The 16,116-nt window shown below is 38.2% G+C and overlaps 1 protein-coding gene across 1 annotated transcript in view; it reads right to left on the bottom strand.

Annotated features, from left to right (window-relative positions):
- Nucleotides 1-8,104: 8,104 nt before the first annotated feature.
- Nucleotides 8,105-16,116, bottom strand: part of RFTN2 (raftlin family member 2) — an 85,511-nt gene continuing 77,499 nt past the window's right edge. Inside the window, exon 9 of the mRNA XM_043998619.1 lies at nucleotides 8,105-10,181. Within this exon, the coding sequence (XP_043854554.1) occupies nucleotides 9,906-10,181 (276 nt within the window). The 3' untranslated portion in view covers nucleotides 8,105-9,905. The remainder of the gene's footprint in view (nucleotides 10,182-16,116) is intronic.

The raw sequence follows: 16,116 nt of genomic DNA, 5'->3' as shown, positions 1-16,116 counted from the left end.
AATAGATGATGAAAAATACTTCTCTCCTCTTGGTAGAGAGTTGGAGGATGATGAGCATGGAATCTTGCTGACAAATGTCCCAAATGGTTGCTTTATCAGTTGGATTTTGCTTAACTTTTTCTTTGTTATCAATAAATAAACATTTATTAAATGCCTACTATGCAAGCACTGTGCTAAGCACTGAGGATACAAAAGGAGGCAAAAAACAATCTCTGAGGAACTTACAAACTAATGAAGGAGATAACATGCAAACAAATATATACAAAGCAAACTATATAAAGAATATATAGGAAATAATAATTAACAGAGGGAAGGCATTAGAATTAATAGAGGTTGTAGAAGGCTTCAAGATTTGTTGTATATGTGAAGGGTGGAACTGTACATTAAGAAATAATTGTAGGGGCAGCTAGGTGGCACAGTGGATAGAGCACCGGCCCTGGAGTCAGGAGTACCTGAGTTCAAATCCGGCCTCAGACACTTAACACTTACTAGCTGTGTGACCCTGGGCAAGTCACTTAACCCCAATTGCCTCACTAAAAAATAAAATAAAAAAAAATCTTTAAAAAAAAAAAAAGAAAGAATTGTAGTACAATCTACTGATCAAAACGTCAGTTAAATTTAAAAAAAAAATGCAGTGACAGGGCAGCTAGGTGGCGTAGTGGATAAAGCACTGGCCCTGGATTCAGGAGTACCTGAGTTCAAATCCGGCCTCAGACACTTCACACTTACTAGTTGTGTGACCCTGGGCAAGTCACTTAACCCCCATTGCCCTGCAAAAAAAAAATGCAGTGACCATTATTGATGCAGAGGACAAATGATGAAACACACTTCTCTCTTCTTGGGAGATCTGTGGTTGACTACAAGCATAGGTTGTTGCATATGCTGTCAGATACCATTTCTGTGTCACTTGGTTTTGCTTAACATTTTGTTTTTGTTGTCATTGTAATGGAAGAGGGAAAGGTATGTATTGGAAAATATTGGGTGGAAAATGTGGGTGAAAAAAGTCATCAATTAAATTTTAAGCAAACAAATTAATTCAATGATCCTTCCCTCCCCAAACAAACAAACAAACAAACAAACAAACCAAAAGGATATTTGGTGTTTGTACTGTGTCTGACATCAATATTGTGAGCTCTGAGGAAAAGAAACTGACCAGCCAAGATTGTAAATGGAGCAAGTCAAAGCTTCCATACTGATCTGTGGTAGGATAAAGTCACTAGTGGCCACTGAATTTCCAGCTTCCATGAGATAGGGAGACCCAGTCTAAACAAATAAAATAAACATTCCTTGTTACCATCTCTCCAGTGTGGCATATGAAAGTCTGTGGCAAAGTATTTATAGAAAGAGGAGAAACATATAAAGAGAATCACAAATAAAGTGACCAACTGTTTGGTAGTAAAACCCAGCTCCAGCTGCAGCACACAGCTGAATGTTTTGGAAAACTAAATATTCATCAATAATGTGTGTGTGTTAAAAAAAAAAAAGGAAGTATATATTGTCATTTGTTATTTCTTAGAAGAGCAAATTCAAAAGGGCTTTTTCCATGGTGGAGGATCTGTTGTTTGTAGAAACAGAATGAAATGTTCAACGCTAATCCTTAGATGTCCTGAGCCTTGGAGAGAAAAAAGAAACAATTAAATCCCTAAATTGAGTTTGTTGGAGTTTTGTTTTAATTAACAGAATGAAGACAGAGATGCTTTTCTCTCCATTTGAGCAGAAACAAAACTTGGTCTGTCTTCCCAGCATAATAGTATCTATTAAGATGAAGCAAATCTCCATTTGAAAAATTACTGTAATACATTAAAAATTCTGCCCAAGAGGATTTCTGTTCCCATGAAAATAGAGGAATTATGAGGTGTGCTATGTTCTTATTTCCCCTGTAGAGCAGTGGTTCTGAACGTTCTTTTTGTGACATGGACTCTTTTCACAGCCTGGTGAAGTCTATGGTCTCCTCAGAATAAAGTTTTTAAGTTCATAAAATAAAACACTTAAGATTATGAAGGAAACCAAGGTGTAGTGAAAAAAAAAAGATGTTTTTTTTTTTCTGTTCAAGTTCATGGATACTTGTCAACTCCACAAAACCCTTTGGGACCCTAGGTTAAGAATGTCCTGCTCCAATTTGGAATTATGCCCAAAGGGTGATAAAGCTGTGCATACCCTTTGACCCAGCAATACCACTTTTAGGTCTTTTTCCCAAAGAAATCATGGAAAGGGGAAAGGGACCCACGTGTACAAAAATATTTATAGCTGCTCTTTACGTGGTAGCAAGGAATTGGAAGTTGAGGGGGTGCCCATCATTTGGGGAATGGCTGGACAAGTTGTGGTATATGAATACAATGGAATACTATTGTGCTGTAAGAAATGATGAGCAGGAGTTCAGAGAAACTGATGATGAGTGAGATGAGCAGAACCAAAAGAACATTGTACACCATATCATCAACATTGTATGTTGATCTACTGTCATGGACTATATTCTTCTCACCAATGCAATGGTACAGAAGAGTTCCAGGGAACTCATGATAGAAGAGGATCTCCAAATCCAAGGAAAAAAAAAAAAGAGCTGTGGAGTATAGATGCTGAATGAACCATACCATTTCTTTTGTTTTTGGTGCTATTGTGTTTTTTCTTATTTGAGGTTTTTCATCATTGCTCTGATTTTTTCTCTTCTAACAGGACTAATGTAGAAATAGGATTAATGTTATTATGTGTATATATATATGTGTGTGTATAAATATATATCTATATATATGTATATGTATATAGATATGTAGATATAACCTATATCAGATTACCTGCTGTCTAGGGGAGGGGGGAGGGAGGGGAGGGAGGGAGAAAAATCTGAAATTGTAAAGCTTGTATAAACAAAAGTTGAGAACTATCTTTACATGTAATGGAAAAAATAAAATACCTTATATGTAAAATAAAATAAAATAAATGGAAGGAGAAAAAAAAAAGAATGTCCTGCTCCAGAAGCAATCACATATAGTGTAGTACTACTAAGAGCTGCCTATTTCCTGTCGCACCCATGAGGTGTCACCTTCCCTTAATCATTCTCAGCCACCTCCACCCTTCATTCTGATCTCCCTTACCCCTGGGGAGATAAGTTTGGGTGTGGCTGCGGCCTTTGTGTCCAGAAGAGAGAGATGGCTTGAGAGATCTGTAGCCACCCCTCACCGAATTCCTCCAGCCATCACCAGTGGGGGATGGTCCTCCCTCACCAAAGGAACTTTCCACAGGCAGATGGTCCACCCCCATCAACCCTCTATAAAAATACCTGCCAGTCTCTTGCTCGAGGAAATTGGTGCCTCAGAGACACGTGCTTTGTTCCATACCTACCTCCCCATGAAAAGTCCAAGGATTTCTTTCATGGTTTCCCTTCCCCACCCCTTCCCTTGCCCCTAATTAAACTACCACCTTATTCTAACTGCTTTTGTGTACGAGAGGGGATAATTCTTTAAAGAGGAATTCCTAAGAACCCTAACCCCTAACCCCCAAACCCGTACCCCATTTTCCCCATAACACTGGGAACAACATTCCAGAGTGATGTGCAGCTCCTGGTGACTCCATGGGAAGTACCCACTTAGGGCAAAATTGAAACTTAAACAATTAGTTTTAATTATTTTGTTATTCAAGGTGAGTCTTTGGATTCCTCTCTCTGGTTTACTTGAATAATTCTATGATGAACAAACATAAAACAAAGCAACCTTTCTTCTCATTTCTATTGAGCCTCTTCTTGGTGGGCTATCTTCCTGTGCTGGCTGTCTCTCTTCAACTGGCAAAGCTTTTAAAAATTTTTTTTGCAGTCACTGAGACTTCTTTGCATATAGATAGCGCTCAGAGTATAGGAGGAAGAGGGTAAAAATCTGTACCACTACAGACACGATTTTCCTTTTGAATCCATTGGTCTGGAATACAGATGTTTGCAAGACTTCTGTACTGAGGCTCAAGAAATTAAGAAGTACAAATATACTCTGTGTGTGTGTGTGTGTGTGTGTGTGTGAGTATGGAGGAAGGAGATCATTTTTACTTCCTCTTTTTTTTTTTTTTGCAGGGCAATGGGGGTTAAGTGACTTGCCCAGGGTCACACAGCTAGTACGTGTCAAGTATCTGAGGCTGGATTTGAACTCAGGTACTCCTGAATCCAGGGCCGGTGCTTTAGCCAGTGCGCCACCTAGCTGCTCTACTTCCTCTTTCTAACCATGTCACAGGTTGGCTGAGTATCAATCAGGCACATCTGAAGTGAGGTGCTGTTTTCCACACTTATAGTCCCCTACATCAGCAAAGAAGTAGAGGAGGAATGGCGACAGGTGCAACTTGAAATGTTTTATTTTTTTGTTTCATGCTGGGCTCACTTGATGCTGACTAACACAAAGCTCAACCAATCACTGACAGGAGACTAAAGGAACAATTTTTAAATGAGCGACAATGTTTTCTTTCCCTTTGCAGACAAGGTAAAAAGAAAGTTCTATGAAGTGTTCTGAGGACAGAATCGCCAGAGTAGAAGTGAACATTCACAAAACTTCTGACTGCTGTTCTAGGCCTTTCTCACTACCTTATTCTGTTTGTTTGTTTTTAAATATATTTGTATTCATTTTGTTAAATGTTTTGTTAACCTGGAAATTAAGGAAACAATCAATATAGGAGAAATAAGGTCTTTAATGGGGCAGAGGAACTATAGCTCCTGGTATCTCAAAGCTCGGAAGCTAGGAATACCCAAAGTTGGGAACAGAGGACAGGGTTTTTAATGGGGTAACAGAACAAAAAGGGAACCAAAAGATTGCTCCAGTGACATATAGCTACTTAATGTAAATGAACCTTTGACAAAAGAAATAATAGAACTGCTCCTAAGTTAAGTATAGGAGTTACTGACTCTGAATAGAAGCTACTTAATGTAGGTGGACCCTTTTTACATAATAATATAAAGTCCAGAGAGTAAGGTGGGGAACATTGGGAGGGAATAAGTTGCTTGGGGGAAGGTCCATAAATCCATCAAGAGTCTGGAAATGACAAAGACAGTCAGCCCCAGACAATTCACTTGCCTGGGAAAGAGGGGACTGGGTGGGGAATCAGTTCTCCGTAAATTTTGCAGTTCTCAGTTTCCTAATTACATGTAAAATTTTTTTTTTTTTGGTGAGGCAATTGGGGCTAAGCGACTTGCCCAGGGTCACACAGCTAGTATTGTTAAGTGTCTGAGGCTGGATTTGAACTCAGGTACTCCTGACTCCAGAGCCAGTGCTCTATCCACTGCGCTACCTAGCTGCCCCTACATGTAAAAATTTTAAACATTTGTTAAAAAAAATTTAAATGTAAAATTCTCTCCCTCCTTCCCACCTTTCCCCTTCCCCTTGAGAAGGTAAACAATATGATGCCCATTATATATGTGAATACATGCAAAATATATTTCCATATTAGCCATATTGCAACATACACACACACTAACCCAAAGAAAAATAAAGAAAGTTAAAAAAATGATGCTTTAATCTGCATTCGGAGTTCATCAGTTCTCTCTCTGGAAGTGAATAGCATTTTTCCTCATGGGTCCTTTGGAATTGTCTTGAATCATTGTTTTGATCAGAGTAGCTAAGTCTTTCAAATGTGATCATCCTTATGATATTGCCATTACTGTGTACAATTTTCTCCTGCTGCTGCTCAGTGCACTTTGCATTAGTTCATAGAGGTGTTCCCAGGTTTTTCTGAAACCATCCTGCTCGTGATTTTTTAATAGCACAATAGCATTCTATCATAATCATATACCACAACTTGTTCAGCTATTCCGAAATCGATGCACATTCCTTCAATTTCCAATTCTTTGTCACCACAAAAAGATCTGCTATAACTAGTTTTGTGCATACATTTTTTTTCTTTTTCTTTGATCTCTTTGAGATACAGACATAGTTTTAGGATTGCTAAATTGTGAGGGAAAAATCCATCCTCTTCTCAATAATTCTCAGGAACTCAGGAGCGAGGTGACAAAGGCTTTATTTTCTTCTCATGAGAAGGAGGCACCCTAGTGTGCAGCTAGTGGGTACTCCAAAAGGGGGCTCACAGGCCCTATTTTATACCCTAGTCCCTAACGCGAATGGACCTTCCCCTTTTTCATCACTGGTCGGGGTTACGATCTACACGCAAAAACTAGCTAATCAGAACGCAGTATTCCCACCCCTCTTCCTTGTATGGGCATAACTCAGGAGTGGACCTTATACTTCCTTATATGGACAGAACTCTGGAGAGGACCTAATTGAGACCAGGGCTCCTTGAATCATGTGACCTTGCTAACCTGAGCGGGAGGAGGGGATCTGAGACCTTTGTCCTACAAACAGGTCAGGGGAGTATGACTGACTGTTATATCCACATTGAGAGGAGACAATTACCCACTTCTCACATAAATCAAAGAGTTTGCACAATTTTATAGCCCTTTGGGCATAGTTCCAAATTGTTTTCCAGAATGGTTGCACTAGTTGACAGTGTTAACCTGGAAATTAAGGAAACAATTAATATAGGAGAAATAAGGTCTTTAATTGGGGCAGAGGAACTATAGCTCCTGGTATTGCAAAGCTCGGAAGCTAGGAATACCCAAAGATGGGAACAGAGGACAGGGTTTTTAATGGGGTAACAGAACAAAAAGGGAACCAAAAGATTGCTCCAGTGACATATAGCTACTTAATGTAAATGAACCTTTGACAAAAGAAATAATAGAACTGCTCCTAAGTTAAGTATAGGAGTTACTGACTCTGAATAGAAGCTACTTAATGTAGGTGGACCCTTTTTACATAATAACATAAAGTCCTGGGAGTAAGGTGGGGAACATTGGCAGGGGATAAGTTGCTTGGGGGAAGGTCCATAAGTCCGTCAAGAGTCTGGAAATGACAAAGACAGTCAGCCCCAGACAATTCACTTGCCTGGGAAAGAGGGGACTGGGTGGGGAATCAGTTCTCCGTAAATTTTGCAGTTCTCAAGAGCAATAGTTCATTAGTGTCCCACTTTTTCTATATCCCTTTCAGCATTTATAATTTTCCTTTCCCTCTAGTTTAATTTATTAATTCAATGGTTTTCTTACATGCAATTTTATTTATTTCACCTTGAATTTTTAGGACTTTCAGTTTGGTGTTAATTGATGATTTAAATTTTTTCTTTTTCTAGTTTTAAAAATTGCATACCCAATTCATTAATCTGCTCTTTTTCTATTTTATTGACATAAATTTAGATATATAAATTTCCTTTGATTACTGCTTTTGCTGCAGTCCATAGATTTTGATATATCATTTCATTATTATAATCCTCTTTAATAAAATCATTTGTTTCTATAACTTATTCTTTAACCCTAAGATTAGGTCATTTACTCTTCAATTATTTTTAAATCTGTGTTTCCATGGTCCCTTATTAAATATAATTTTTATTGTAGCATGATCTGAAAAGGATGCATTTAACATTTCTGCTTTTCCCTTGGGCAAGTCACTTAATCCTCATTGCCCTGCCAAAAAAAACAATACAAAAAGGGCGCAGCTAGGTGGCACAGTGGATAAAGCACCAGCCCTGGATTCAGGACTGAGTTCAAATCTGGCCTCAGACACTTGACACTTGCTAGCTGTGTGACCCTGGGCAAGTCACTTAACCCTCATTGTCCCACCCCCCCCCAAAACAAACAAACAATTTCTGCTTTTCTACATTTAACTATAAAGTTTTTATGCCCTAATATTTGGTCAATATATATCCTACTGAGAAAAAAATGTATTACTTTCTATTCCCATTCAGTTCTCTCCAGATATCTATCCTAACTCATCTAAACTTCTATTCATCTCTTTGACTTCTTCTGCATGTATGTATGTAATATTTATCTAGTTCTGAGAGGGGAAGATTGAAGTCCCCCACTATTATAGTTTTGCTATTTATTTCCATCTATAATTCATTTAGCTGTTCCTTTAAAAATTTAGATGCTATAGTGTGTTGCATATAGGTTTAGTATTGTTATTACTTCATTGTTTATGGTATCTTTTGTCATAATGTAGTTTTCCTGTTTATCTCTTTTTACTTTTTTTTTTTCAGGGCAATGAGGGTCAAGTGACTTGCCCAGGGTCACACAGCTAGTAAGTGTCAAGTGTCTAAGGCTGGATTTGACCTCAGGTCCTCCTGAATCCAGGCCTGGGGCTCTATCTACTGTGCCACCTAGCTGCCCCCTGTTTATCTCTTTTAATTAAATCTATTGTAACTTTAACTTTATCTGGGATCATGATTGCTACCCCTGTTTTGTTTTGTTTTGTTTTGTTTGCAGCTGCTGAAGCATAATAATGAAGGAAGATTTTCTTCTTGAAAATGTGGTATATTGACATGAGAACAATTTCATATTAAGCTCATCATAGATAATGTCAGATTTCATTGTGGGACTTTCTTTAACACCATGTGACATACAACTATTCCACATATAATTACATTTAATGTATGCATACATAAATATATACATATATCCATACAATAGCTATACTCTGCCAATAAAACAAAAATCTGATGTCAATTAAATGATGTTTTATTATTTAAGCCTTCTTTAGAACTCAGTATTAATGTCAATATGCTGAACAACAGGCAAAAATCCAGAGATAAAGCTAGTTGGAATTCTCCTGAAGGTTCAATAATACCTTAAATTCTATGACTCCCAAGTCTCCTGCCATAAGTGGATGAAAATTCCTTTTTACTTTTCTATTTTTTTTTTTGAAAATTCTTTTTCATGAGTTTAATCTTCACCAGTCCAGGTCTGAGTTTGAATAATGGCAAATGCACCCACTTACATTACTCAGGACAAGAAAAGTCAGTGGTTGGAACCAGCAAGTCAAAGTATTTCATCTGAAGTGTTCTGGGTACTGGTCCACTTCTGTTATTGAACTGCTAAGCCTGAAAATGTTAAGTTTCAAAGATTTCTTGATTTAGATAATGAGAAGAAAAGGGAAAAGCTATTAAATTCTAAAGACAAAGGTATCACTTATTTGTTACTTAGATTTTTATTCTCCAATTTTTTTATTAAAAAATTACACTTATCAGGGGCAGCTAGATGGTGCAGTGGTTAAAGCGCTGGCCCTGGATTCAGGAGTACCTGAGTTCAAATCCGGCCTCAGACACTTGACACTTTACTAGCTGTGTGACCCTGGGCAAGTCACTTAACCCCCATTACCCCGCAAAAAAAAAAAATTACACTTATCTCTAAATCCCACCCCCCTCTTTATTTTGAGTGTGTGGGTTGTTTTTGTATTGAACTCAAGTGAATATTGCTCTACTGTAGTTATTTTCTGGATTTCTGGAGAAGCTGTATCTCAGATAAATGAAGTTATTTAATATGGAATTTTTAGGAGCAAAGACATATGCAAAGGAACATTTTTTACAGAAATATTTGAATAAGTAGGGGTTACTATAAAATACATATATGCTGCAACTAAAGATAAACTGGTGAATTTCTACATAAAGGAAAATTACTACTAGGAAATTCTTTAATTTAGGACCAGGATCTTTAGTAGGGGTTGGGGGGGGGGGGGCAGTGATGAGTAGTTTTGCAAAGGACTATTATTCTGGAACAGTAGTTGACTGAAGTGAGCCTAACTAGGAAATGTCAAAGTATGTAATTCATACAAAATGTAAAATGGAAGGACATTATTTCTCAACAAACTAATGACATCTCACTTTGAACAGACGTTCTTAGTTGACAGGAGGAGTATAAACACAACTCTAATGATCAAATTTACTAATAACAGTTCTTCAGCATTTAGAGGCAATAGCCAAAGCCAGCGTAGAGGAGAAAAATACACAAGTCTGGAGAAACATAGAGCATTATATCGAAGTGTATGAAGTAATATACTCAATTCAAAATTGAATTAAATTTCCATGATTATTTACAGGTCCTTTGAATTCATTTATCTCCTGGCTCACATACAAGTGACCTGCGTCACCCCGTCCTCCTGATCATATTGTCCATCATCTAGTTCCCTCAGAACACTGTCACTGCTGCTGACTCCCGAGAAGCTGCCGTAGGGTGCTGGTGTCCCTTCTCTGGTCCAAGGGTCTTGAGAAGGAGAGAGATGACATTCCTCAGACAGGTGTTTACTTTCTGCAGGGCGAGAAGTAGCTGTGTCTAACCCAATGCTCCGGCTGGTTACCTTGCTTTTCTCTTCCCTTGTTTTTATCTGTCTCATGGATTTCTTCTGAAACACAAGAGGTGTTCACACAGACGTTATAAGAAGACAGATGGCAACTGTTAGGCAACTTGAAGCCAGTGGTGTGAAGCCCGGACAGGGCAACTCTGGATGTGGTCAAAGAACCCCTGGGGCTGGGGGTGGGGGCCTGAGCAAGTCACATACTTCTCTAAACTTCAGATTCCTCATCTGTAAAATAAGGGGTCTGGGGGCAGCTGGGTGGCGCAGTGGATAAAACACTGGCCCTGGATTTGGGAGGACCTGAGTTCAAATCTGGCCTCAGACACTTGACACTTACTAGCTGTGTGACCTTGGGCAAGTCACTTAACCCCATTGCCCCGCAAAAAACCAAAACAAACCAAAACAAACCAAACCAAAAAAAAAATAAGGGGTCTGGCCTTGATGATCTTGTTGACTTGTCAGTGCTAACGGGACCCTGAGAGCTCCTTCTCCATTCTAAATCTATGATCTCCTATGTAAATAGTCCAGTCTGTTTCTGAGGACTCTATATCCATTTTACTTAGGTCTCAGACCAAGATGAAAGTCAGGGCTAATTGGGATCTGCTCTAGTTTATGCTCAGTCATGGGGCCCAACTATATCTCCAAACTTGCTTCTCCACGAATTTTCTGTCTGACAAGATGGGGATCTCAAGCAACGTGATATGGTCCATGCTTTAGAACACTTTGTCAGCTGAGGTTATCCTTAATAATAAATGTTTTGTGAGTGCTCACAGCATCCTTGATCTTGCTCAGGACAAAGATAACAACCCATGGTCTCTGCCAAGGACACTAATCTCATCAAGAAAAACAACCCAATGAAAGGAGAAGGAAGGTAGGAGAATCACATTCATATTTATAGAGAGCTTTGAAATTCACAAAGCATTTTCTTTACAACAATTCTTTGAGGTAGGCAGTATAAGTTCTGTTGTCCCTATTTTATGGTACCTGGTACTTAATAAATATTTACTTTACATAGTAGAAATTCTCAACTTTATGAACAATCCTCTTTTTCTGTTCTACTTTGTATATGGAGATGCTTATTTTATTTGACCATTGTTAAGTTCAGAATTAAAAAATTGAAAAAAGAAAAGTAGTTGGGCAAGAAGATGAAGAACTAAAAAAAGTGTACTCTAAAGCAATAATTGTAAAAACTGGTATTGGAAAAAGAAAGAAATAGATAAAAGGGACAGAACAGAAAACCCCAATATAAGAAACTAACATGTGATAAGTGTCTGAGGTCACATTTGAACTCAGATCCTCCCAGTTTCAGGGCCAGTGCTCTATCCACTGTGCTATCTATGCTGCCCCAAAGAAAGTTAAGTGATTTGCCCAGGCTTACACAGCTAGTAAATGTCTGAGGCAAATTTGAACTCAGAGTCTTCGGGACCAGGCCCAGCACTCTATCCTTTTTCCACCTAGCTGTCGGTCAACTGAGGACAAAAGGACTGGAATACAAAGATGCTCCCATTCTTCTGGAAGCTTCTGGTGTAGTAGCTTCGCCAACACCAGTAGAGGGAAGCTGCACGAAACTAAATCAATATCCTTCCCCCCACCGCTGTTGGATAAATTTCCTTTGGTTAATTATGAAAAGAACCCAAACTGTACTCTTTTTATCCTGATTTTGTACCTGAGCTACTTGATCAGCCTCAGTTAGGCCTGGCCTGTTACATGAGTGATCTAAAGATTTTTTTGAATCGTTAAAAAAAAGAGAAGAAGAAGGAATAATATTTTTGATTCACTTATAAAGAGAATGCCTCATCCCAAATCCTTCACCAATGTCTCAGCACAGTGTGGAGATGACTGAATTTTGGAAAGCTAAGTTCTAGGAAGTTCTACAATGATGTTCTATTCTTGGGGCTGATGGAGAAGGAAAGTCACAGACATCAAGCTCTTCAAGTGTTCTAACACTTCTTTTCCTTCTTGCTTATTACTTTACTATGTCGTTCTCTGTGGACTGAGGAATGATCATTTAAATCTAAATTTACTACAGATTCCTGGGCAAAGATAATAATAGCAATATCTCAAATTTCAACTGGTTTCAAAGTGAACACAACACTGGGTCTGGAGTCCTGAAGTCTTGAATTCAAATTCAACCTCAGACACTTATTACTTGTATGATCCTGAGTAAGTCATTTAATCTCTATATGCCCCAGTGTCCTCAACTGTAAAATGGTGATAGATAATAGTGCCCATCTCACAAGGTTGTTGTGAGGATCAAGTAAGAATATTTGTTGGGCACCTAGATGGCGCAGTGGATAGAGCACCGGCCCTGGAGTCAGGAGTACCTGAGTTCAAATCCGGCCTCAGACCCTTGACACTTACTAGCTGTGTGACTCTGGGCAAGTCACTTAACCCCAATTGCCTTACAAAAAAAAAAAAGAATATTTGTTAAGTGTAGCACTGTGCCTGATACGCAGTAGGTGCTATATGAATGCTTATTCCCTTCCCTCCTTCCTCTTTCAATCAACTGACTTTAGAGCTAAAGACATAAAAATCCTTTGAAGAATACTAATGAATGAATTAGGAAAAAGAATAAGCTACTCTATTAAAAGGAATAAGCAGGGGCAGCTAGGTGGCGCAGTGGATAGAGCACTGGCCCTGGAGTCAGGAGTGCCTGAGTTCAAATCCGGCCTCAGACACTTAACACTTACTAGCTGTGTGACCCTGGGCAAGTCACTTAACCCCAATTGCCTCACCAAAAAAAAAAAAAAAAGGACTAAGCAATGAACACTGCCATTACTAAGCACTTCCTCATCTTATAAATACAATTCTTTTTTTCTAATTAAATAATTGTTATTGAATTTTTTTTTTTTGGTGGGGCAATGAGGGCTAAGTGACTTGCCCAGGGTCACACAGCTAGTAAGTATCAATTGTCTGAGGCTGGATTTGAATTTGGGTCCTCCTGAATCCAGGGCCAGTGCTTTATCCACTGCACCCCCTAGCTGCCCCATAACATTCACTTTTTTTTGTTTGTTTTTGGTGGGGCCATTGGGGTTAAGTGACTTGCCCAGGGTCACACAGCTAGTAAGTGTCAAGTGTCTGAGGCTGGATTTGAACTCAGGACCTCCTGAATCCAGGGCCAGTTCTCTATCCACTGTGCCACCTAGCTGCCCCCTCAACATTCATTTTTTTTTTTGGCAGGCAATAGGGGGTTAAGTGACTTGCTCAGCTAGTAAGTGTCAAGTGTCTGAGGCTGGATTTGAACTCAGGACCTCCTGAATCCAGGGCCGGTGGTTTAACCACTGCACCATCTAGCTGCCCCCCAACATTCATTTTTAAAAATTTAGAATTTCAAATTCTCTTCCACTCCCTGGCCCCTTCCCCATCCATTGAGAAGGCAAGCAATATGAAACCTGTATTTATATATATGTGATGTCATACAAAGCATATTTCTATATTAGCCATGGTAAAAAAAAACCCAAGAAAAATTAAGTGAAAAAAGTATGCCTTAATCTTCACTCAGAGTTCATTATTTCTATCTCTAGAAGTGGACAGATTTTTCATAATTAGTCCTTTGGAATTTTCTTGATCATTGTATTGATTAGAGTAGCTAAGTATTTCACATTTAATCATCATTATAATATTGCTGTCACTGTGTACATTATCATCTTGGTTCTGTTCACTTTACTTTGTATCAGTTCATATAAGTCTTCCCAAGTTTTTCTGAAATCATCCTCCTTGTAATTTCTTATAGCACAGTTGTATTCAATCATAATCACATACTACAACTTGTTCAGCCATTCCCTAATTGATGGACATCCCCTATATTTTTAATCTGTTTCCACCTTAAAAAGAGCTGCCATAACTATACAGAGGTCCTTTTCTCTTTTCTTTGATTTCTTTGGGATATAGACCACCCAGTATTCGTGGTTCAAAGGGTATACATAGGTTTTTTTTTTTTTGGTATACATAGTTTTATAACACCTTGGGCATAGTTCCATATTTTTCTCCAGAATGGTTGGAGCAGTTCACAACTCCATCAACAGTGCATTAATGTCCCTATTTTTCCACATCTCCTCTAGCATTTATCATTTTCCTTTTCTGTCATGTTAGCAAATCTTATAGATGTGAGGTAGCACCACAGAGTTGTTTTAATATACATTTTTTTATTAGTGATTTAGAGAATTATAAATGTAATTCTTACAAAATACCTAGGGCACTTAGAGATAACATGAATTTTAACTAACTTAAAATTATAAGAAGTATAATTTAATTTCTCCATTGGGGCATTCCTTTATTTAGAGTTCAATAAACATTTTTAAATGCCTACAATATACCACCTGCTGTGCTGACATATAAGATGACCTACATTTAGTTTTGATATTAAAAATATTCTGTTTTACTTGAAGAAAATAATGGACTTTATAGAATAGTCTTTCTGTTATAATTGTCAAGATATGTTACTTCCAGCCTGAACCACTCACATGTGCCTTATTGAAATGACCTAAGTAGTTTGAGATTTCCTGTTGGGAAAATTAAACATTCATCAAAGCTAGACAAGTTAAGTTTATTTAGAAACAGGGCTTTAAGTTTTAATATATCCTTATTCCTCTGTGTGGAGTGCCTATAAATAACCTCTTTATATATTTCCTCCATATTTAAAATATCAGTGCTATTATATTATATGGAATTTTAAAATAGTGAACAATAAACTTAAAAGTATTCTCATGCATCCTAATGGACATAAGTGTAAAAATTATAAAGATAAATATCACTGGACCATGGAACATTACTATAATTAAAAGACAACAAACAAATGTTTCCAGTGAAGGAAACTATCAAATGTGAGTTTGATATGTCTAGAAAATTTGAATCCCCAGATCTGGGTTCTGCAAATCCCAGCAACAGGGATAGAAGCTGGCTCTATTATTTCATTGCTATTAGGAACTTGTTGGTGAAAAAGATCCCACTACCAATGCAGGTATATATGTAATCAAAGGGCACTGGATTCAGAATTGGATAATCTGGGCCCTTAGTAACTCTGAAATCTTTGGCAAATCACTTGATTTCTTGGGGTCTCAGTTTCTATATCTAGAAAGTGAGAGTTGGACCCCCTTCCAGCTCTAAATCCTAGGTACTTTTCAGCTTGGTAGGATTTGCCCAGTGTTTGTGTACCACTTGCATTGTCTTTGAGAACTCAAGGTCATTCCCATATGCAGAAAAATGTTCATAGTAGCTCCTTTTCTCGTGGCAAGGAACTGGAAAAATGAGAGGGCATCTACCAATTGAGAAGTGAACATGTTATAGTATATGAATATAACATAATACCATTGTGCTGTATTGATGAAGGGGTTGGTTTCAGAGAAACCTGGGAAGACTTGTATGAACTATGTGAAATGAGCAGAACCAGGAAAACTATACAATAATAACAATATTATAAAGATAATTGACTTTAAAAAAAATTTTTTTTTTTAGTGAGGCAATTGGGGTTAAGTGACTTGCCCAGGGTCACACAGCTAGTAAGTGTTAAGTGTCTGAGGCTGGATTTGAACTCAGGTACTCCTGACTCCAGAACCAGTGCTCTATCCACTGCACCACCTAGCTGCCCCTAAGATAATTGACTTTTAAAGACTTAAGAACTCTGGTCAAAGCAATGATGAGCCACAATTCTAGAGGACCCATGATAAAACAAACTACTCACTTCCTGACAGAGAGAGGATGGATTTGGGGTACAGATTGAGACATATGTTTTTGGACAAGACCATTGTGGAAATTAGTTTTCTTGACCATACATATCTGTTTTTTCCCCCCATGCATACCTGTTACAAAGGTTTTGGTTTTTCTTTGGGGGGGAGGGAGAAGAGAAAATAGATTTTTGCTGACTGAAATTAAAAAAAAAAAACCCTTCAGGTCACCTTGGCAACTTTGTGACTGGATAGACTGGACAGGCATATCAGTTAGAAGCTATTTTAGTACTCCAGGCAAGAGGAGATGAGGGCCTGGA

Source organism: Dromiciops gliroides, chromosome 3, assembly GCF_019393635.1.
Source record: "Dromiciops gliroides isolate mDroGli1 chromosome 3, mDroGli1.pri, whole genome shotgun sequence".
Lineage (NCBI taxonomy): Eukaryota > Metazoa > Chordata > Mammalia > Microbiotheria > Microbiotheriidae > Dromiciops > Dromiciops gliroides.
This window is presented reverse-complemented; position numbering and strand designations above follow the sequence as displayed.